At 32.9% G+C, this 24,879-nt stretch overlaps 2 protein-coding genes across 2 annotated transcripts; both read right to left on the bottom strand.

The window, feature by feature from the left end:
* Positions 1–4,655: 4,655 nt before the first annotated feature.
* On the bottom strand, positions 4,656–5,094 carry LOC120115937 (probable glutathione S-transferase GSTU6). Its single transcript, XM_039136550.1, has one exon. The coding sequence runs from the start codon at positions 5,062–5,064 to the stop codon at positions 4,663–4,665; it is 402 nt and encodes a 133-aa protein (XP_038992481.1). The 5' UTR covers positions 5,065–5,094; the 3' UTR covers positions 4,656–4,662.
* Positions 5,095–8,249: 3,155 nt separating this feature from the next.
* Positions 8,250–11,683, bottom strand: LOC120115936 (hydroxyproline O-galactosyltransferase GALT4-like). Its single transcript, XM_039136549.1, has 7 exons — positions 10,698–11,683; positions 10,222–10,454; positions 9,852–10,142; positions 9,645–9,773; positions 9,178–9,348; positions 8,715–8,822; positions 8,250–8,620 (listed from the first exon to the last, which is right to left on the bottom strand). The coding sequence occupies exons 1-7, from the start codon at positions 11,545–11,547 to the stop codon at positions 8,411–8,413; spliced, it is 1,992 nt and encodes a 663-aa protein (XP_038992480.1). The 5' UTR covers positions 11,548–11,683; the 3' UTR covers positions 8,250–8,410.
* Between the last annotated feature and the right edge of the window lie 13,196 nt (positions 11,684–24,879).

Raw genomic sequence — 24,879 nt, 5'->3', positions numbered from 1 at the left:
CTGTTATAGTCTAGGTGTTGTTGAAAGTCAAAAATTTCATCTTTAGAGTTTAATTTTCAAGCAACTGACCTAAACTAGATTCACTTACTCGACCATTCCATCTGTGAAGATCATTATCATCATTGAATGTCTTAAATAAAAAACATAGTAATGTCATATGCAAAAGGATGACCTATGTTGTCCGCACTATATGAAAGAAAAAGGTTATATTGGTTAATTGCAAGAGCATGGTACGGTGTTCAAGGGTATATTCTGGGTAAGATCAAAAGTCATTGCTTTATCAGTTTTTTATCATGTTAACCTGTTAAAGATCTGTAACTTTGAACCATTTATAGAGTTTCTTAATTCAGATGATATTCAAAGAATTGCAAGTTTGCAAATGTGATTCGTTGTTTAACATCTTTAGAGTAGCATAAATTTATTTAAATATCCTTACAGAAACTTAAGAAAAGATGGAAAAAAAATTCAAACAAAATGCCTCAAATGATGAAATGATCTTCCTCACTTGGATGCCCCCAAGTTGTTGAAGTCGATCCAATTCTTGTTACGCATCTTCCGCACGATTATCTTGAATATGAAATAGTTCTTGATAGTGTGCTCTGGGACACCGTCATGATATTCGCAATGAGCGTTCTCATCATACCACTAGGGGTATGGGGCTTCATGGGTTCCACCGGATATGGTGACACTATGTGAGTGTCAAAAAGTTATTTGTAGAGCTTTTTGTAGGTTATGGGAATAGGGTCGAAATGTTCCCATTTTTGATGAAACATGTGAAGATAGTTAATGTGAATGTAAAGAAATGAAAATAACAAAATGCAAAATCTATCTAAATGCATGATGCATGAAATGTTCGAGGCATTGGTCCAAAAAATGTATCTGTTAATATAAATAATCCTTATTGGGGACAAAAGTGTTACGTCTTAAGAGACAAAAAACATTTTGATGGTATAGATCCCGAGCAGCCCCTGACAAGTTGATTCATATTCCGTCTTTTTTGTCACCGGTTAAATATCTAGTCGAACCTTTCTGGCTCCTTTGGCTAAACTTGTGTAAGTGACGAGATGCTTGCCCCAAAAAGGTCTTGAAGGACTGCGTCTCCAGCTTTCACTCTCTGCCGAGCTTATTTCTAACGAAAGTGCCATTGGAGCCCTCCATTCGAAGTTTATCGGCTTGTTTCTTGAATTCATCAATAATGGTCTCCTCTTTGTTCTTGTAGTTTTCGAAAGGACCGTCTGGATCAATAATTTTTTCCTCGTCTTGCCCCTGCAACCTTTGTCTCTGAGTATTCTTTGACCGTGGCTGGACTTCTGAGCTTTTCATCTCTTGTATTATAACCCCTTTATCCATTAATGCAGATTATTCATGTTTAACAAACACGTTTTTGGTGGATCAACACCTTCTTTTAAATGATGCAAGTGATGAAAAATAAATAAAAGAAAACAAAAAATGAAAAAAGTTAGTGAGGTAAAAAAATAATCATGAAAAATAAAAAAATCCTACCCCACATGATATCTACCCGAACATGCTTAGTATTCCTACCCGGACATGATTTCTATCCCACATGCTAATTTCAAACAAATCCTAACCACATATTTGTCTAGTTCGCATGCTTTGAACAGGAAATAGAGCAAGAAACAAAACAACATAGGGTTTGGAATAAGTTTTTGGGGTGGGCTCTAATTTCCTGCACTTTCTCGTTTTGGGTTCTAAAGAGGGTACTCGAGTTCTCCTTACCGGTGCCCCCTTGGGCTTGCCAGACCCTTAGTCCTAAGCTTATTACAAGCTCATATGGACTAAGTTAAACTCGAGAGGACACATTCCCTTATGTCTATGCGGTGAATAAATTCACACGAAGACATAAGGTATATGAATCCCGAAGGCTACTTGCTAGGCCTGTGCGGTGAATAAATTCACACGAAGGCGTTGCTTTCGCCCCCACTTAAAAGGGTTTGGAGCTCGGGTATAGAGCTAGAGATAGAAACTTTTCAAAAATCTGAAATCATTGAAAAAAATGTCAGTACAACTATTTATTTGAAAAATAATCAAAGGTAAATAATTGAAATCGAATAAATAAATTAAAATTAAAATTTATTATTTTTGCATAAAAAGACAACCGAAAATTAATTCTGGCCTGATTCACTTACTTGTCCCCAGCAGAGTCGCCAAGCTGTCGGAACCGTCTTTCGGTTGGGCACGGAATTGGGCTTCGACTTAGATTAAATGAATCGGAGTCGCCACCGACCACTTTAAAACAAATTTAGGTGGGTCGGACACCATCTTACCTGATCTGTGTTACACCAGAAACGTGTCGGGTTCGAGAGTCGGTTACGGTCAAGGAAGGATTATCACCCTTGAACCGCCCTTTCGGTACCAATTAATTTATCGGTTGTCTTTAATTGCGAAAATTTAAATTTATATTTAAATTTAAATTTAAATTTAAATTATTCGATTTGAATTATTTTTGATCGATCGAAATTACCCCTAAAAAGATAAAAATATTAGATAAAAAATAAGAAATAAATATTAAATAAATCTAGTCCATCAATTTTTAAATACAAATGATAAAAGAAAATACATTAAAAAATACGAACCTAGCAGTACCACATGTTCCAACTTATAAAGAGTAACAGTTTGGTGAAAAGCCTGTAGCATTCAAAACTTGAGGTTCAGAGTATAGTAAGGTACCTACATGCTCATCAATCTTTGAAAACAACTTTACAGCACGACATTCTTTGGTCAATGGGCACATGCCCCTTAGAAATTCTATAGGTCGTAAAGCTTTGTTTCGAACTGCCTTCAATTGTAATACTCCATCGCCTTGTGGTCCAGACACGGGGAATGTGCAAGATACAGATTGCCTCTTGTGAGTGGCTTTCTCCATTGCTTTTCTGCTACAGCCATGGTGGATGGCGTGGTCGTCAAGAGCACTCAAGGCGACACCGCCTGTTACAGTAATCAAGACGAAGGAAACTACTTTTCGAGCAAACGACTTGTTCTTTTCATCATTCATAGAATTCCCATTGCTGTAAAGCTTCGAAGATGGAGAATTCATCAGCCCTTTAGCCTTCATTAGATTTCCACGATCACTATGAGCGTCAACCAAAAGAGGATTTAATTGCAGTGCTTGATGGCAACATTGTGCAGCCTCGTTTAATATTCCTTTTCGCATGTAAGCACTTGCTTTTTCCTTCCAAGCATTTGCCATATTTCCATAACACCATGTGATGAGCTAGAGCCAGGCACATATCTTCATCAACTTCGTGTGAATCATGTCCACTACGAGGCACGATACCAAGCAAAGAAGACGGTTCCAGATAAAAGGCCTGGAAGTCAAAATCGACGGAGAAGATGTGTAGTCGATCAAATGCCCCCGCTTCCCTAAACGAGCCTTTATTCTTCCTTTTTCGTTTCTATTTTTCTTTTCAGCTGATTTTTCTTTCTATCCCCCCTGTGCACTGTGCAGTAGGCAAATCCCTATTTTAAATGAAAAAAAATATGGGAAATGCTCCCTGCTTTTTCGGCATTTGTTGTACGTGGAAGAGAGCCTTTGGAACGTGGGAAGTTAACCACCAGGTGATGTGGTGTTGTTGGGATAGTTGATGTTGAACATGGACCTGCAAAAATAAAAAATATTAATAATAATAATAAATAAATTATAATAATGAAAATAAAAATATAAAACCCAGTAAAAAATGAGTGTCTACAGAATTAAAGTGGAATTTGATTTGAGTTCTTAACGAGTCGAAGTAAGTTACTTGAGACCAACATCGAAAAGCTTGTGAGCAAGCAACTAAAAAATATTATATTAAAATTTTAATATTTTAAATTAAATTATCAATAATATTAACATTTATATGTTATTTTTTTAAATGCAATATAAAGTTTTTCATGTATTTAAGGTTTGTGTTTGATCTTGAGTTCGAGTTTGAATCGTGCTCAAGTTCAAGTTAAACAAAGCTAAGTGTAAGAATGTTTCAAGTTTAAGTTTTTTCGAGCTCGAATCGATCTTCAATTTTTTATTCGAGTTCAAGTCGAACTTGACAACTTTAAGCTCGTGAGTTTTTGAGACAAATCGAACTCAACTTTAAACTTTTTGAATTTGAGTCGAGCTTAATAATACATAAACTCGACTCGTTTCATTTACAACACTAATTAAAACAAGGGTAAACTACATATTTAGTACCTAAACTATTAATTTTGATTCGTTTTATTACCTAAACTTTCAATTTTTTCAAAACCATACATAACATTTAGTTTTCATTTCATTTAGTACTCCGCCGTTAAAACTTAACGCGTTTAATACTTAAACTATCATTTTTATTCGTTTCAGTAACTAAACTTTCAATTTTTCAAAACTTAAAGCTAAATTTTGAAAGGGGTACTAAAATGAAACAAAAGCTAAAGTTTTTAACGGTGGGCATTAAAATGAAACAAAAACTAAAATTTTTAACTGCGGGTACTAAAATGAAACAAAAACTAAAGTTTTTAACGATGGGTACTAAAATGAAACAAAAACTAAAATTTTTAACATTGGGTACTAAAATGAAACAAAAACTAAATTGTAGGTATTGTTTTGAAAAAATGATAGTTTAGGTACTAAAATAGATCAAAACCGATAGTTTAGTTACTAAACACGTAATTTACCCTATTTTTATTATTTTATGAAGCTGGAAGCTGAAGTCTTAAGCCGGAGCTCATGCTGCTCCCCCTCCTGAGCTGGCTCTGGTTGTGTATACATACCTTGTCGTCTACACAGGCAGCCCAAAATCGAGAACCGGAGCGCTCGTAGGGATCGGAAGGGAGAATGGAAGGTGCGGAGGGCCAGACCTCGTCGATGTAGTGAACGATGACGAGGGACTCACAGATGGGGTTACCGCCGTGGATGACGACAGGGATTTTCTTGTGAACGGGGTTTGATTTGAGAAGAAGCTCGCTTTTGCCTTGCATCATGTTTTCTTCTACGAACTCGTAGTTGAGGGATTTCAGGTGAAGTGCGATCCTGACCCTCATCACGAATGGGCTCGACCATGCTCCCAGCACCTTCACGCTGCTCTCGCCCATTTCCTTTCCTCTTGGAACTGCAATAAAAGATGTGTGCTGTGCAGTGCTCAGTTTCACACAGGCGGATATATATAGATGGGAGATGTAAAGAGAGCGACGTCCATTACAAGGCTCCAGAGAAATTTCAGATCGGTCCAGCTCTTTCATTTCCACGGATATTCTTTTATTTATTTATTTATAGATTGAGACATTATGCTTAAATATTCTCAATCAATTAACACTCCGTTTACCTTTTTAATGTACAGAAAAGTAGGGTTAATTACATAAATGGTCCTTCGACTATAATGTACTATTTTATTAAGTCATTCAACTATTAAAAGTTACAAAATGACCATTCGACTATATAGTGTTGCTTTGTTGAGTCACTCGACTATTAAAAGTTACATAATGATAACCTAACTATTCCCCATGTTCTAAAATCTTCATTTTTTTGTTAAAAATTTGATGATATTCTCAGCTGAACGTTAACCTACTGACAGTGATATGATAAAATTTGATTTCAGAATCTCAAACGATTATCATATCTCAGTCACCATGTTAACGTCCAGATTAAACAACCACCGATTTTTAACAGAAAATGATAAGTTTGGAACATATGAATAGTTGGATGACCATTTTGGAACTTTTAATAGTCGATGGACTTAATAAAGTAACATTCTATAGTTGAAGGATTATTTGTAACTTTTAATAGTCGATGGACTTAATAAAGTAGTACACTATAATCGAGGACCATTTATATACTTTACGTAGAAAAATAATACTAAAAAATATATATTTATATCGAATAAATTATATTGTATGTCTTTAAACTACGACTCTCATTCTAAATTTATTCTTAACTTGTTAAATATTTTAATTTTATTTTTAAATTATGACTTTTTTTTAAAAGTTACTTCTTAAATTATTGAACGTTTTAATTTCATCTTCAAACTAGGACGATCATTTTAAATTAGTCTTTAAATGTTTGAACATTCCAATTTTATCCTTAAATTATAATTTTTATTCTAAATTATTTCTCAAACTTCTGAACATTCCAATTTTATCCTAAAACTATAAATTATTTTATATTGATCTTTAAATTTTTGAACATTCTAATTCCGTCCACAAACTACGAATCTCATTATAAATTGGTTTCCAAACTTGTGAATATTCCAATTCCATCATCAAACTATGATTCTAATTTTAAATTGGTCCCCTAACTTTTGAACATTTCAATTTCGTTCATAAACTATCATTATATGCTAATACATCCTCTCGTTAATAAAATCATTAAAATTAATTGTCATATAAATATTGACATGCATTATGTTTGAGCTAAAAAAAATAAACTCGAAATATTATTCAACTTAGCTCAGTTCAAGTTCAAATTTGACATTGAACTTGAATATTAAGTACATGAAAATTTATACTACATTTTAAAAACACATATAAATATAAATATTATTAATAATTTAATTTTAAAAACTAAAATTTTAATATTTTTTTTCAAATTGCTCGTAAGTTTTCCAAGTTGAATATCAATTAGTTCACTTCGGATTGTTAAGAATTTAAATTGAATTTGTTTGAATCGAGTATTGACCGAGTCAAAGTTAAATAATTTAAGATCTATTTTGTCTCATTTACAAATTACAACACTATTTTAATTGTTTGAAAATTGTAATTAAATTTTTGGTGCAATATTTCTAAAATTATAAATACAGCTATAGAGTACAATCAAATTAATAATTAAAATATTATTTAAATTATAATAAAGTTTAATAAAATTCACGTATGTTACTCACACGTCACAGAATTTGGATTTAAAATATTTTTTTTTCTAAAACCTTATCTTTAATTTTTAAAAGATCTAAATGCTCTTTCTATAGTTGACTTTGAACAAGTCTAAATGTTTTTTTTTCCAAAATCAAGTTTGAATGAGTTGGTTCTTTATATATTAACCCAGAAATATTATATATGTGAAATAATTTATATTAGAATTATTTAAAAATATTTTTAATTATTAATAAAATTATAATACATCATCAATTTTGAAATGGTCTAAAATTATTATTCTAAATTCATCTATATAATCGATTTTCGTTTTTTTTAAAGTGTCAAACTTCGACAAAGAAAAAAATTATAGAATAAATCGTTGAATTATTTAATATAAAAAAATATTTAGATTAATTTAATTAAAAAATAACTTCGTTCATTATAATATCTAAAATACAATTTAAACATTCGTATCTTATATTATCTAATTTGTTATCGATATTGGGGATAATTGCGTTAAATTAGATGTTCTTTTTATATTCCTTAAAAAAAAAGATGTTCTTTTTATATATAGGATAAACTACGCATTTAGTACTTACACTATCAATTTTAGTCTATTTTAATACTTAAACTTTTATACACTCTTAAATTATTGTAGAATACATATGCAGTTTCAATTTTTCTTTTTGAAAATAAATTTTCTATTTTTTTTAATCTCATTCCTCAACTTTGCATGGTTTCCTTATTTATTCAATTACTCTTCCGTTTTAAGTTTATTTTAACAAAATTTAAATCATATGCTCCACTAATATTACAAAATATTTTTCCTAGTATTAGCAATAAATTTATTTTTTTAATTTAGTCCTATTTTATTCAATTTGATAATTTCATTCATTTTTTGTATTTTTTCCCTCCTATCAATTCCTTTTACTCTTTTATACTCTCATAAATAATTTATCTTAAAAGATATATTACTTAAAAATATATTTTTAAAATTTTTGACAAATGATAAATCTAATCTTTATCATACCTAGTGCGAAGGGGAGGGGTGTACTCTTGGAGAATGAAGATGAGTGTTCCTAGTGAATTTAAAACCCATGACCTACAAAAATATGAGGGAACAAAGATAAGCAGCTTGGAAAACCCAAACTCAACTCAAATTTCAATTAAATTGAAACCAATGTGTGTATACATATAGTTAGAGAAATTCGTTTAAATTGAAACTAATAGGTAAAAGATAAAAAATAAATTAAAAAAAAACTTTTCTACTCAAATTTTATAAACTCACTTTGATTTTTAAAAATTTAAAATAAAATTTGAATCCTAGAATAGGACACATCAACCTGACTAACTTGAAACAATTTTACTCACTTGAAATTCTTTTACTCGACCCAATCGAATACTCATCCCTGGAAGAACTGTGGGCAATGTTGCTGAAGTAATGAATCAAGTGGGGGAGTGGGAGAGTTCCCACAATATCTGGTCTTAAACACCATATATACAGTTTTACCAAAATTTGTTAAAGCTTTTCTCTCAAATTTACCACAGTGCAAGTAAAAACTATATCTATTCATTTTGTTTTGTATAACTGTTGTCATCTCATGTTGCAGCATTGGGGCTTTACTTGATTTACTAATTTATCCCACATGCATAACATTTGTCTCGGTGATTGGTAATGGGCAGTGAAGTAATCCTCTATGCATCCGAACTGGCAAAATTTCAAGCTGTGTTGGTACTCGACTGGCTTCGAGCTGTTGAATTTCTCCACCCACATTCCCATGCTCACATCTTCCATCTTGAATAGCTGCAACAATGGCGTTTTTAATCAACGATTATCGAACATATACCGCTGTTTAACGGACATGCAGAGTGGAAGTGTAATAAAATGGCTCACTTACTCGCAACTTGTGTTTCTCAAACTCGGTTACGATAAACTGAGCGATGTCGGATGAGATTATGTACCCTGGACCGTTCGCATAGGGTGGGTAGTCTTCTTCTGGCCATTCCTGGATATCAACAAAATATGTAGATTATGATGATGTGCGCACGATGTTATGCGCTAAACATGATGGGGATGACGATTAAGAGATGATCACTGATTATAAGTCGACTGAAGGCCGTGTCGACTCAGGTTAAGACGTAAAGATGTAATCATAGTTATAGCTAAAGCAAGGACAGGTTTAGCTACCTACAAGTAAAATTCTAAATTCCAAGTCAGTTTCTGGCTGATCAAAAGAAACCTTTCATGCTAATCATTCTAGAGCAAGAACTATCACTAAAACATTACCATTTCCCGCATTCACAGCTCAGGTAGCTTCCGGGAAGCATTAGTTAAAAACGTGAAACAAATTTCTGACATACCTCATATGTTACTGCCCATTTACCATCGCGCAGGGGTTTGTGGTAATAATTCATATTTCCAATATAAATGCTTTTATCTCCAAACTTCTTTGCTTCCTCGATCACAGAATCCACCCGAACAAATGTATCATCATCACACTTCATAATATGTTTTGCAGCCATTGTACGGACCTGTGACAAAAAGCATACAAGAGCTAAGGACTTGAGAGTTTACAACTAAGAAACAATATATGGCAATTATGTTTTTATATGCACTAAATCTTATGTTGCTCAAACACGAACAGAGTGACGAATATGAATGTGTCTGACACAGGTACATTCAAAAGTTTTAACATATATTTGGAGGATTGTTCCCGACACCCAAGCTAAAATGTGTACAAGACTAGTGTTAGACAACATAGACTATATCAGTTAACAGAATTTTAGCAAGAGTAAAATAGGCATCGTGGGATCATCGGAGTGCTCACCCCATATTCAGAAATGGCAACTGTCTTCAGAACAACTAGGTCATAGTTATCCAAGTAGGGAACTATAACAATATCACCAAAATACTCCGCTTCCTTTTTCAGCTCAACATTTACTTCCTTTCTTCCACTCTGAAAAATAAAAGTAAATATATCAAGCATGGGAAATTTCCTAAGGAAAGAACCTGTTCCCCCTTTATCTATGCTTACCAGTGCTACAAAAAAACGAGCAACAACTTTCGAAGACTTAATTAACTTATGCTGCATCCACGACTTTCTCACAGCCATCCTCTCAGCAAAATGATTGCCAGCAGAAAGGATGCCAATAAAAAGCTCTACATCTCCTTCAGGAAGTGCAGGCGCCTTCCATTTACTCAATCTCTCGAGATGCTTTTGCGGATCAAAACTAGGATGTGAATTAGGCAAGGAAGCAGCAAATACAGAGTGCACATCAAGGTCACCCTTTAGAGATAACCCTGTAGCATCCTCGAGCACAAATCCCTGTAAATGCCATCAAAAGGTTTATAAGGTGTCATAGCTTTCCATCAAATCATTAAGCCAAAAACACGATGATACTCACAGTTCGATAAGGAAATGAGGTCACATGACGCCCATCGACATTGACATGGTAACCCTCCAAACCAGCCCTCAACGTGAGAACAAACAACTTTCCCTCTGTAAAAGGGTACTGCCAATCTAGTGTCACCTTCTTCTTCCTTCCTATCAATCTGTTTAACCACCATGTCGCCTTCGATTCTTCCGACCCACCGTCATCGTCCCGAATCCACTTCTCACATTTAACTTCTCCATCAACTACCCAAAGAAAGAACTAAACAATCAGCAAATCAGTAAAAAGATTATGTAACTATATAAGTATCTTTTAAAACATCTCATTCCCCACAAGATCATAAAGCAATACCATAACCGACTTCACTACCTACCATTATTAAAAAACTAAGCAACACAACACTTTCAACCTTTTCTCAACCTACATTCTCTCTTAATTTAGCATTGACTCAAATGCACTGAAAAGTATAAAAGCCATTAAAATATAACCTGTTTCTTCATCAGCTCTCGAATTCCACCCTTCGCACCTCATCGCCGATCCCCATTGCATCCGATAACAAGTATTCTGCTCGATCACCGGCTTCCCGCTCCAATCCCCTTTCAACCTCGGATTGAAATGAAGGATCCGAGGCGGATCCTCGCCGTCCACCGTCTTCAACCCTTGCAATTCCATCATGAATTGCGATACCATCAATGACTCGTCCCCTTCTTTCAAGACTGCAATTTTCGGATCATGCTCTGCATGCGCCCAATGCGGCATTCCGACCACCGTAATATGGGACCCTAGCGTTAACCCGCAAGGAAGGACCAGGATCCTCCCCTGGTTCACGAACTCCGACCCGGATAAGGAAATTGAATCCGGGCATGATTCTGTTTTATTTTTGTTTTGGTGTTGCTGTTCGGGTTTCGAATCGTGTTTCTTTTGACCAGATTGGAGGTCGTCCCAGAGTCTCCTGCCGACTACGAAAGCGTGTCGTACGGTTTTCTGTAGCACCGACAACTCGCCTTCGGAGCCGATGCTGTCGAAAGAGCTCTCATTAAAGTGTAGACCCGAAACTCCCTCGAACTCCCCAACTTTTCCCTCTCCTCCTGCACGACGGACACGGTTCGGATCGTTGTCGGGTCGAGCCGGCGCGGTTTTGTAACTGAAGTCCTCCTCGCTCTCGAGAAACAAAGGCCTCGGCAATGAGTCAGTAAACAACCCACCCGAACCGGTTTTGAAAACCAGCGGGATTTCGAAGCTAACAAGCAAAAGGTAGAGAAATAAAACCCCAATCAATAACTTAACTACCCTGAACCGAGACGGATACGTTAACGACTCAAATTTCGATCGCTTCATCGTCTACTTCAAAAGGCCTAAAAACAGAAACGGAAAGTGTTGGCTTCCCAGGCTTGACCAACGCTAATAAACCGAAAAATGGATTACGGGAAGAACCCCAACACTAAATTTGATTAATGAGAAAAGGGTTTGGGTTTCTCGGGAAAAAGGAAAGCAAGCATTGGGAGAACTCGACCAAAGGTTTTTAAGAAGAGAGAGAGGCACGAAGGTTCAAAGTTTAAAGCAAAAGTAACGAAAGTGCTTTTAATTAATTTATTTATTTAACACCGACAAAAACTTCAAATTTAATGGTAATGCCCACAAAAAAAATCAAAATTTATTCGTTTTTCCCCTAATAAATTAAATAAATCCATCACTTCCACTGTCAAACTTAAATTCCTTTGATTTTTCTTACTGGGGAAAAATAACGCAACAGAAGAGAGACGATTTCGAAACGCGTCCTTTAATATGATATTATGCCATGCACGACACGGACGGAAGCCGTCGGCTCTGGTCAACTTAGAATTGTCAGAAGTCAAAAATATTAATCGAAGCTATTGGACTTGTGTTGTGTGACTAAAACACTAAGGTTTAATTCTGTATTCAGTCCCTGTAATCTCCGGATTTTTAAAATCTGTCCTTTACTTTTATCTTCGAGAATTTAATACTTTAACTTATCTGATTTTAAAATTAAAGTTCAATTAATAACACTATTAATGAACTTGCGTTTTTAAATACATGATATTTTAATAATTGAATCTTTTTTAAAAGATTAAAGTTTAACTCATAATAGTGAGAATAAATTCATAAAAGTAAAAGTTATGGGTTAGATTGAAAAAAAACCATAAACTATACAAATGATCATTAAGTTATGTTGAAATATTTATTTTATCATTGAAGTTTAAAAATGATATAACAATTATTAAACTTCTCAAATGGTTACAAAGCGGACTTCATCAAAATATTATAAAATATTCATTCAACTTTTTGAAGTATTATAATATAACCCTTAAACTTATCAAAATTTATCATTATTTTATAATTTATAATAACCATTTTGCAACAGTTCAATAAGTTTAATGACCATTTTATAACTTTTAAGACTTTAGTGATAAAAAAGATCATTTTAATATGATTTAATGACCACATATGTACTTTAACCTTTAAAAATACAAAGAATACAAAAACTGCTAGCATTTATTGGATGGACCGTCACCTCCGAAAAATTAAAATTATCATATATTTTAATTTTTTTATGTATTTTATATTAAAATTATGATTTTATCTCTTGAAATTTTATAAATTCAAATTATGTCTCTACGTTCAAATTCACCCCTAATATAAAAATATAAAATTGTGCATTCGTACAATTTTTATACTCGGAAATTATGACTTTTTCTTCTATTTGGAGTTGAAATGTTTAATCTAAATGGGAATTATCATACAAACGAAGTAAAGAGACAGAATTAATATTAAAAATTAAAAATTATTTAAATTTAAATTAATAAAAATTTATTAGGTATTTAATCTAAAAATTAGAATAAATAAAAATATAATTTCTCTTAAAGTTAAAATGTTAAAAATCTAAAATACAATTAGATAATTTTTTAATAAAACATAAAGTTGAAGAAAAGTAGCAACAAAGGGAGTTTGTGGTTGCCATTTTATTGGAAAAAACAAAACTAGAATTGTGATTGAAAATGACTCACTTAGGGATGGGTATGAGATCCGAATCTGATAGGTTTCGACCTGAATCGATTGTATTGGGTTAGATTTTTTTTAATTTCACGGTTGGGTTAGGTTATATTTTTTAAAAGGTGATGTTCGGGTCGGATTCAGGTTTAGGGTGAAAAACATCCGACCCGACCCAAAAAAAATATAATTTTATTTTATATATTTAGAAATAATTACAATAAAGCCCTATATATATTATTATTTTTAATATAAATCACTATTTTTATTATTATTTCGGGTGGGATTGGGTCGGGATCGGATTTTCTGTCAAAAAATTGGAACGAATTCTGATCGGTAGAGAATATATATTTTTAAGATCAAGGTTCAGATTTTCTATCAAAAATTGGGACGAATTTGAATCGGTGGAGAATATATATTTTTCAAATCAGGATAAGTTGATCAAAACCATTGTTTTGAAAACCAGACCGGACCGGCCGATTCAACCGGGAACCGCTGCCTAGTCCGGTTCAATTTACACCGGTTGAACCGCTACTAGTGAACCGGCCGGAACCGCTGAACCGTTCAAACTGGACCGGCTGAAAACCAGAAAAAACCACCAATTTTGTATTTTTTTTAAAAAAATAAATAAATAAACCAAACAACGTCGTTTGTTAAACGAGCCAAGTCGAACTCGAGTATTGCTGAGCTCGACTCGAACTTGAAAACTTTAAAAGTAAGCTCAACTCGACTCAAACTCTCAAGCTAAAAATTATCAAGTTCAACTCGAACTCGAAATATAATATTGAAACTTGAACTCGAAAAGGCTTGAACTAAAAAAAAATTTAGAAGCTCGATTGAAGCCTAAAATTGAGCTTGATTAAAGTGAAAAAATAATTCACTCAATGCTCATCAAAAGGCTCCATGATTTTGAATGCCAAATTACCTTTATTATTTATAGAAGTTAGTTGAGATGCTCTTCTATGTTTCTTAGCCATGTGGGATTGTTTTTAAAAAAAATTAAACCAAACAATATCATTTTGTTATGATTTTTTAGCCCCAAATTTATTTTTAAATTATAGTTATATAATTATATTTATTATTTAATATGTTTTACCTTAAATATTATATTGTAGTTAATTTGAATCATTTTGTTTCACTTAATTTTATGGTCTTTAACTTATATATGTTATGATTTGCTTTGAATATGACTTGTGATATAAAAAATTATTTTTTATTAAATATTTTTTATATTTTTATTTAATTTTTTAAATAATTATGACGTCGTCCGGTTCTTCCGACCGATCAAACCGATTCGACCGATTGAACCAGTAAACCGATAGTATGACCGGTTCACTAACCGGTCCGATTATGAAAAACCATGATCAAAACCCAGCCTGCCCATCCCTAGTCTCACCCCTTACTCAAATAATTAACAACTTTAAGGAATGGTAATGTATGGGTTGATGGTGGGACACATCCGAAGAAAAATGTTAAACCGAGAATGTTATTACTCAATTTTCCCATTTTCTATGAGAAAATTACATGTTTAGTACATAAATTTTATTTTATTTTTGGTACTTCAATTTATTTTTAAAAAATCATAATTGATATTGAATTTAGATTTCAATTTGATACTCACCGTTAAAAATTTAACGGTGATATTTATGTATCATTACAAGATAATATTACGTTATCATTGAAAAATAAATAAATTTCATATCATTAGTTTTTTACGGTCAAATGGATCTTGCGTTACTTGAAGGGCATTTTGGACTTTGGATTGGTTTTTCGACCATCTAGCTAACCTACCAGTATAATTGCCTTTGCAGACGTCTACTGGGGAAGTAATCGAGACGATAGATGCTCGGTCTCGGGGTCATGTGTGTTCCTGGGTAATAACCTTGTTTCGTGGTGCTTTCGTAAGAAAAATGGGTCTCGGTCCACCACAAGGCTGAATACCGCAACATAGCTGATATAGTCTTATAGATCGTGTGGTTGAAGGCGCTCATGTCGGACATGGGAATAACTCAAACTCAGACTGATGTTGTTTGGAGTGACAAAACTAGCACCGTAGCTATGAGCGCTAATCCCGTGTTTCATGCATGTTCAAAGCATGTCGAATTGGACGTCAACTTCGTTCGAAAAAAGGTTGCTGATGGTTGTTTGAGAGTCAATTATGTTCCAGCTGATGCTCAAACAGTCGATGGATTTACAAAACCGTTAACACATTCCAACCAACTTTCTAGTTTTTCGTCTGAAAGTTCAGGTTAAGGATAAAGAAAACAAATAGGAGCAGGAAGCCTGTTGACATATGATGTGGCTATGCATGAGCTGGTAGCAGAGGTCATTGGTTGTTAAGATGTTAGCTGGACTCTGTTTTAAAGTTTGTTATTTTTGTTAGCACTGTCATCATTATTCTAACATCTTTTTCTTGTGTAAAAGCCTTCTATAAAAAGGCTATCTTGGTTTTTCAAATAAAACAAGCTGAGTACATTTCTAAATACCTTATTCGTGTTCTACTCATGCGGTGCGGATAAAGGGGTAAACATGGGATAATGACCTCTAAACAAAAGAGCAATTTGGGGATTCATCGGTACCTCTCATATGAAACGTCTGACTGGTTGATCAATTTGGCCATAAACTTCCCTGGAAATTTCTACAGTTTGCATGAAGTAGTTAGAAACAACAAGAAGAGTAGCCTTCGCCAACGTCACACGACCTGTAAGAGAGAACTTAAAAGCAGTCCAATTACTAAGTTTGTTCCAAAATTTATCCAAGATGAATTGAAATGTGTTTTTTGTGACTTAGTTGTTAAAAAAAGGCATGTTGAGATACTTGCCTGAGGCCATAGTTCATTGGAAGCCAAGAGTTGAGCAAAGGGCATTAGCGAGAAAGTCGTCAACATTGGAGGAGAAAAAGACTTGAGTATTAATAGAGTTCACTTTATGGCCCGAGAATCTACTAATTTGGTCCAGAATGACACCCAGAAGGTTTGCTTGATTAGGGGTAACTGTACACAGGAGGACCAAGTCATCGATGAAAAATAGATGAGAGAGTAGGGGGCCACCGCGGAGCCCAATATCCAAAGCATACTGAATGCTTTGGCTTAATCACTCTATATGAATGATGAATAAATAAGGAGAGAGAAGACAGTCCTGACGGATGCCTCTAGTCAGTTTAAACTCGTCAGACAAGGGATCGTTCCATAGGATTTGGACTGAAGAGGACGTAATAGAGCTCATGATGATGCGGCAAGTACAATCAATGCAACCCATGTCCACCAGTGAGTCTTCAAGAAAATCACAGCCAACCCTGTCATAGTCCTTTTCAAGGTCTACTTTAACTGTCATCCACTCTGTTGTGCCACATTTCCTTTTCATAGAGTGGATGACTCCCCGTGCCACAAGAATATTATCGGTGATACTACAGCTAGCAATGAAGCTAGCTTGGTTCTGAGTAATAATCTTTAACATAATGGATTGAGTTTGTTCACGATGATCTTCATAGCCAGTTTATAAAGAACTGTGCAAAGGCTGATAGGTTTTGGAATAAGGACAATCATAGTTTTATTGATTTCCTGGTCAATAGGATTACCATAAAAAATGCCTCGCACCCAGGGGCAAATTGAGGTACCGATCGTACCCCACTAATTTTGGAAAAAGAAGGCGTGAAGACCGTCCATCCCCAAAGGTTTAAGGTGACTCATCTCGAAGAGGGCATTTTAATTTCCTCATCAGAGATGTACACATCTAAAGGCTGACGGTTCTCCAACAATAAACAAGAAAGCTTCTCTAATCGAGAATCTATTGCGACCCCTAGCTTCATCATGAAAAATATTCTTGTAGAGCTTTAAGACCTCAGAGTTGGGGTGTTTAAAATTCGGTTTTAATCGAATTAACCGATCGAATCGAATTAGTTCGGTTAATTCGGTCGGGGAACGATTAAGGATTTTTTTGAAATTCGGTTAACGGTTAATTCGGTTCGAAATCGGTTAATTAACCGAATTAATCGAATTAATCTTTAAATATAATTATATTAAGAGGCTCAATCCATTTAAAATCCATTTAAAACCCAAATCAATATTAATTAATTAAAATAATATCAAAACTAAATGCAAAATGTTTGAATCAAATTAATTAGATATTATTTATAATTAGATATTATTTAAATTAATTGTAAATTATTTTTTTAATTAAAAAATATTAAATTCTGAAATTCTAAAAAATTTCGGTTAATTCGAAAATTAATCGAATTAACCGAAATTTATTCGGTTCGGTTAATATTTTCGAAAAAAAGTTCGGTTCAATTAACGGTTAAAGAAAAAAAAAGTTCGGTTAATTCGAAAATGGTAGTTCGGTTGGTTCGGCCACCGAATTAACCGAATGAACACCCCTACTCAGAGCATAAGATGTCATCATCAAAACACCACTTATCATTGTTAATCTTCAAAACACCTTGTAGAAGAAAATCATTTCATAGACCCTTCCTACCACATAAGAATATAGGATACAAACTCAACCAATAAAATGAAAATATTTCAATATTTTTAACCAACATTTGGACTTGAACATTTTAATTACTCCCCTTGTCCCATAATTTGTGTCTTATATTGAACGTGCACATAGTTTTAGGAGGTATATTTGACTAATAGAAATGATAAAATTATCCTTAAAATGTGACTAATAGATTTGAATGATTTATTTTGATAAATATAAAAAAGTGAGACATATAGGACTAAAGAATAAATATGTGTTGCTCGTTGATTTTTTTTAATAAAACATTTCGAATGTGACAATTTTAAAAATTAAAAGAGATACTTTTAACGGGACAAAGGAAGTATTTATTTTTCTTCATCAACGTTAAATCTTGATCTCCTCTTTCAAAATCTTTAAACTCCCTCTTCGTTAACTACAATTACCATGTTCACCATCACTCTTCTTCCTTCCTTCTCCTACATATAACCTCAATTATTTTATCTATAATACATATAAGTTAAATCATAATTAACTTTCTAAAATGTTTTAATTTCTATGATACTTGGAATATAAAACACGCGAAATGAATATAAATTTAAGGTAAATATGAGATAATATCTATTTAAATGTAACTTTCAATCAATTGATATTAAACTTTATACCTCTGACATTTTTGTGCTCGAACCCGAAACCTCAAAAAATGATAACAATTCTTTTACTACCGACATCATTTGGTTCGTACAAATAATTAAAATTTTAAATCTAAATGTAATATTGATTAAGGAAAAAGTATTAAGATATTTTAATTTTATGTGATGAAAAAGGTTTATAAAATAAACTTTTAAGAATTTATTTTTATGTTAATAATTGTGTTTAGTATACTTTATATTTTAATAATTTTTAATAGTATGATATAATTATAAATTAACATATATTTATAATTTTTTAAATCAATAGATAACATTCACCTACCTTGTAAATGTAGTTGTTTGAATCTATGTCCTTTAGAATGAATAATATTCTCTTTAACCACTAAAATTACTTGAAAGATTTATATTTTAATAATTTTAATTATATTGACTTTAGAATGTTGTTCTATCCATATAATATTAAATTATTTATATCTTATTTTATATTGAATTAACGGGGTTTTTAATATCGCTTTATTAATGTTTTAAATTTGAATCTTTGTGTATGCAAAAAATCTCTACTGAAAGACTCATCTACCAAAATCAAGTGTGTGACACAGATTAATCCGAATTAGTCAATATGAAATCTATGAACGAGAGGGAAACCAAAAAATATCATATAACGTAGGTGTTAAAGAATTAACATAAAAATAAATAAATGAATCATTTATAAAGCAATTAATTAGAAGAAAGTCAAACAATTATAAAACAACAAGTTGTAAACATTAATAGTCAAGTTCATGTGTTTCAAAAGTTGGATTAATTTATTAATTTGCATAAAATTCAATATCTAATTTTGATGTATTAAAATAAATGAACAAACTTCTTATTTTTCGTAAATGGGTAAAGTTCGTAATTATAATTTTGATATTTTTTTAAAAAAATAATTCATAATTTTTTTAAAAAAATAATTCATAATTTTTTTACACAAAATCTATTTTTTTAATATATTAGAATCAAACCAAAATTTATATTTAATCATAATCAATCATTATACTTGTTGATGAGAACAAATAGATTGCTTCGTCCGTTAACATGTTATCTCTTTTGATTTGGACGAAGAATTACAATCAATATAAGAACATCCATTAATAAATGATTCTATAGGAAAGTATGGAGGAAAAAGAAGACGTGTGAGAGAAAAATAATGTATATCATATGGCTCTGAAAGAGAGGTGTCATAACCATATTTTTATAAAACAATTAAATATTATTTTAAAAAACGATTATGATTTTTATTTGGAAAAATTGAGGATTTTGGATTAATTGGAATTAAATTGAATATGAGTCGCCATTGACCTTTAGGTTAGGTAGGTCGAATACCTAAAAACGTCTTTTAAAACCATTTTAAGAAAAAAAATATTTTATAAGACAAAATTTGGTCTACGTCACCAAAAATTCGATTAAATGGATTCGGGAGTCGGTTACGTGTAGGGAAGGATTAGCACCCCTACAACGCCCAAAACTGGTACTGTGTCGCTTATACGTTGTCGTAATGGTGAAAATGATAGATCGAATATAAAGTTAAAAGATGATTCATTTATTGAAATGTGATTGACTTGCTTCGAATTAACTATATAAAGAAAATCCTTTAACTCAATAAATAATATTGAAATTAGCAATCCTCCGTCGGGAAAACTACTTCAACTATTTTTCATTGTTAAAGAATATTATATCTTTGATTATGAAAAACAATATAAATCGAATATAACTATAAAACAATATTTACATATAAATAAATTGATTAACTAAAAACGTGAATTGAATACAAATTAAAAAATTGAATTTACGTAAAATAAAATACCACATAAAACGCATTGAATCATTTGAATAAACAAGATTTAATTGGTAAAATAAACTATATTTATTTCAAGTCCCATTTCATTCGAACGTCGTATCGGATTGTATCACTTCAATCAAGTGGTACTTTCCATGCCCGTTCTACACATACATGTTCTTGAAAACATTTGGACAACATTTAAATAAAGAAATACAATGGAAATAAATACAAATATAAATATGTGAAATAAATATTTACAACAAATAAAATTAAGCATATTTAATTACATATGGTACAAATAAATAAAAAATGTACATTCATAGGGGATTAAAATAAAAGAAAATTAATATTACAAACCAAACTATAATGACAAAAAAAGTACTTTAAATTACAAAGACCAAAATAACAACACATAAACTCAAAGGACCACAATAGTACAAACATGAATTTTAAAGGATTAAAATGAAATAAATAGAAATATGAAGGGATTAATCGATAAATAAAGAAAAAAACAGAGCCAAAATCAAAATATTAAGCATTTACAAGCATTAGAAATGAAAATAAACCATAAACAACATCTAGGACTAAACTGCAATAACCAAAAATATGAAGGTCGAATCATAATTAAACCAAAAGTAAAACAATGACTAAAATAATAGATTTATAACTATCATAGCCAAATTTGAATACCAAAGAAAATACCCAACACCTAACATCAGTGACTAAAATATAATATTTACAAATATCAGAGACAAATTCGAACCTCATCCTAAATACATAACATATGAAATCAATGTCTAAAATGAAACAAATACAAATATGGCGACCAGTGTAAAACATAAACAAACATGGTAATATAAACAAACTAGGGACTTAAATATAAACTCTGAAATGTAAGTGCTTGAAATCAAAGAAAGTGGAACTTCATTTAATGGTGTAATAATTAGATTACAAGATCCTAGGGACTAAAAGTGTAGTTAACCCACGCACAGAAGGTCCCCTTAGAATGACGTCGTTCTAAATGAATTATAAAAGCCCAAAATGGGCTTTGTTTCCCATCCTTCCCCTCATTTGGTTAATTAAAAAACAGAGGAAGAGAGATTTCTTAAACTCTCCCAATTTAATCTCGTTGGGGAAGATGAAATGGCCGTCGCCGGTGACGCTCACGGCGGCGCATTGCGGTCGGAGTAGACCGAAAACCCTCAAAACATCATCTCTTTCACCCTAAGCCCAAATCCTCACTCATCTCATCCTAAAAACCTCCATAGATCACTAGATCTACAAATTTACCTTTCGAAGAACGAACGTCGGTGACTTTTGGGCTTTCTGGTTCCTCGAACAGAGCTAAGAACACTCTCTCCCTCTCTTTTCTTCTCGATTTTCTTTGTATTTTTTTGTTTTAGGTTCTCACCAAAGATCCTTTTTCTTTACTGTTTTTCTCCCTTCCTCTTCTCCTCTTTTTTTTCTCTTCCCCTTGAAAATGGTTCCCCCTCTTTTCTTTTTATCTTCTGTTTTTTGTTGATGTATCTGTGTTGATTGACCACTGCTATCGATGTGATATGATAATGATATCATATCTCCCTTGAATGGCCTAAAGGAGATTTGTCTCAGATTTAATTTGTACTTGCCATATTTCTTTAATTTTTCCTCTGAATCACTGACTGATGGATTATTTTTCGTCCACTGTTGATGATGGACTTGACTCGAGAGGTGCTCAGTGGCTATTCAGAATTCAACGGCGGTGGCTTGGGTTGGCTCGATAGCGGCTCACGCGGATCAGGAGTGACCGGTGAAGACCAACGTGCGGCTGGGGTTGAGGAGAATAGGTGGCGGCGGTGACTGGTTGGATCAGGGTTTAAAAACCCTAAATATCTCTTGATATAAACCATTAATTCTGGTCCAGATCTAACGGCTGGTGAGAGGGGCGACTGTTGATGATTAGGGTAAACCCTAATTTATGTTCGGGTTACTGAGCGGGCCTGGAATTATGCCTGAACCGGGTCGAGTGATTGGGCCTTTGTAATTTGAGATGGGCTTCAAGGCCGGCAAAAGTGTAATATGTAAAATTCAAAATAATAATAATAATAATAATATTAAAATTAAATAGAAAAGACCCAGACAAAAATGGGTGTCTACAAGAGGTTTTAGTATTTCTTTAAAATAAAAAGCTCTAAATATAGGGTGATTGGTGTCAAGTCTATGATTATTATGTTTGTTTATAAGTTGATAGATTATGCAATATGACTATCAACTATTAGGATTAACTCTGTCAAAGATCACGTCAAATACTGAAGGATTATAGACTTCGAAGAACGATCTCGAAAAAGGATTGTTTCGGAAATGGTATGATGTCTCCAATGACTTTTGAAGGCTGTGCTCAGAGGGTATAGTCCTCCGGAAATCTTTATTAACAAAAATTTAGTAGTTCTTAAAGTGTCTTTTCCAAAGTTATAACAATAACACTAACATATAATTGGATTTAGGAAGGTACAGAATTCGACTCGATTCAAAAAAGCGATTTTTTAATTTTGAGTTATTTGAGTCAACTCGAATCATAAATTCGGTTTTCGAATTCAAGTCGAGTTGAAATTTTGAAATTTCAAGTTACTAGAAAAACTAAAAATTTGACTAAGTATTTTGACAGTTTTACGATTTATTCCTTGATTTCATTATTCCTTCCATTTCTCATTCATTTTAAGTCATTTTTAACTAAATTTGAACTTCATGCTCCTAAACCATCGTAGAATACATATGAACTTTCAATTCCATTTTTTATTACAATTTTTTTATTTTTCAATTTAGTCCCTCAATTTTCATAATTTCCTTATTTCTTCAATTCATCATTTATTTTAAGTCCGTTTTTTACCAAATTTGAACTACATGCTCGTATACCACAATAGAATACCTATGTAACTTCAATTCTTACTTTTTTTTACTAAAAATGTAATATCTTTTTTATTTAGTCTTATAACTTTGCATTTTACTCAATTTGATCTTTTGGCTACAATTGTTTACAAATGTTTTCTTCCCATTAATTCATGGACTTCTTTATACTCTCATCAATATTTTACCCTCAAAATACTTTCTTTAAAATATAATATTATGAATATATTTTATAATTTTAAATTGTATTTGATATATTAAATAACATTATAATGTGAAAAAATATAATATATATACATATATCTTTTATGGTTAAAGAAAGTAAAAAAAATTGGAATAAATACTTGTCATAATATTATAAATAATTATAATAAAATTAGTATAGAAACTCGAATAACTCAACTCAACTTGAAAAAATTTCAAGTTAAGTTCGAGTTGTAAAATACGATTCGTGAACTCGAATAACTCAAAATTTTTTTTACTCGACTTGATGGAATGCCCCTAATTGAATTTATAATTTGATGATCAACAATTAAGTGAAAACTAAACTCACATGTGAAATTTGAATATGTAACTTAAAAAATTCTTGAACCTCTTCTTCCTTACCTTTAATCCAGGATCTGGTTCGAAAATCCAAAACTATGTTTAGTTATTTATTGTTATGACTAGTGTATAAAAAAATTAGAAAGGGGTGGTAGGGTAGTAGGCTGCCCCCAACGCTAGGTTGAGAGCAACTTTCATGGAATACCTCCGTCAATTATGAATTGTCCACCATGGGACTCGATCCCACGACCACAAGGTTAAGAGCCTTGTGCTCTACCAACTGAGATGAACAAGCAATTCGACTAGTGTATAGTGTATACTAAAAGAAAATACCTTGTGTAATGCATTTAGTATTTGTTATTTTATTAGAAAAACGATTCAAATGCTTTCCAACAAAACCTTCCAGCTCATTCTTCATCAATCATCCACTCAACATGCCCTTATTCATTTCTATATAACTAACACTTGTATTTAAAGCACACTGTCATGAAATTGGGCCTTTTCACCACACTTTGGGCTATTTTGGCTATGTTGGGCCACATTTGGTCTTGGAGGTTGATAGAATAGTGTAGATTATTCTAGAACACTCAAGACTTGTACATATTCTAGAAGCATTCTAGAGTCTTCCATGTTAGGTAGGAAATAATGGAGAATTCTAGAGAATCTCTCCCTACCGTAGGATCAAATCAATCTCCACCGTCCATTGAGGAGGTGAGATGCTATAAATAGGTGTAGAATCCTCATTTGTAAATCATCCAAGAGTTGTAAGCATTCAAGCATTCAACAAGCTTTCTCTCTAAGTTCTTTTCTTTCTTCTTTGTTTCCTTGCCAATCTTTTCTCTAGCACGAGTTCGAGTGAGGCTGACTTAGCTATCGCGAGGGGCGAAAAAGAGCTAAGGCCGCACGAGGCTTATTGAGCGATTAAGTCCGTGACAGTTGGTATCAGAGCCGGTAAAGGCGTCAATATCGTGCACGTGTATTGTAGGAATGGTCGAAAACTCGAACGAATCGACTATTGCTGAGGAACGTGGAAGAGAAGCTGCACCCACCAATAAGAATAAGAAGAGGGACCAAAGTAAGGCCCGCGAGAGCGCTTCCTTAGAACCGATGGTGGCAGAGTTTGGCGAGAAGTTGGAAAGGGTCCAGCACGACTTCAAGACGTTGGAGGACCATGTCTTGGAGCAAGTTAACACACTCAAAGGAAATGCCGAAGAGACCAACAACGAGGTGGAAGCTCGGTTCATACAGCTAGAGGATATGATCCAAGCCGTCTGTGAAAGCATCGAGGGGATGCGGGAGGACTTGACGC

This window comes from Hibiscus syriacus, unplaced genomic scaffold (assembly GCF_006381635.1).
Source record: "Hibiscus syriacus cultivar Baekdansim isolate YM2019G1 unplaced genomic scaffold, ASM638163v2 tig00110279_pilon, whole genome shotgun sequence".
In the NCBI taxonomy this organism is placed as follows: domain Eukaryota; kingdom Viridiplantae; phylum Streptophyta; class Magnoliopsida; order Malvales; family Malvaceae; genus Hibiscus; species Hibiscus syriacus.
Note: the sequence above shows the minus strand (reverse complement) of the source record. Positions and strands in the feature narration are given on the sequence as shown.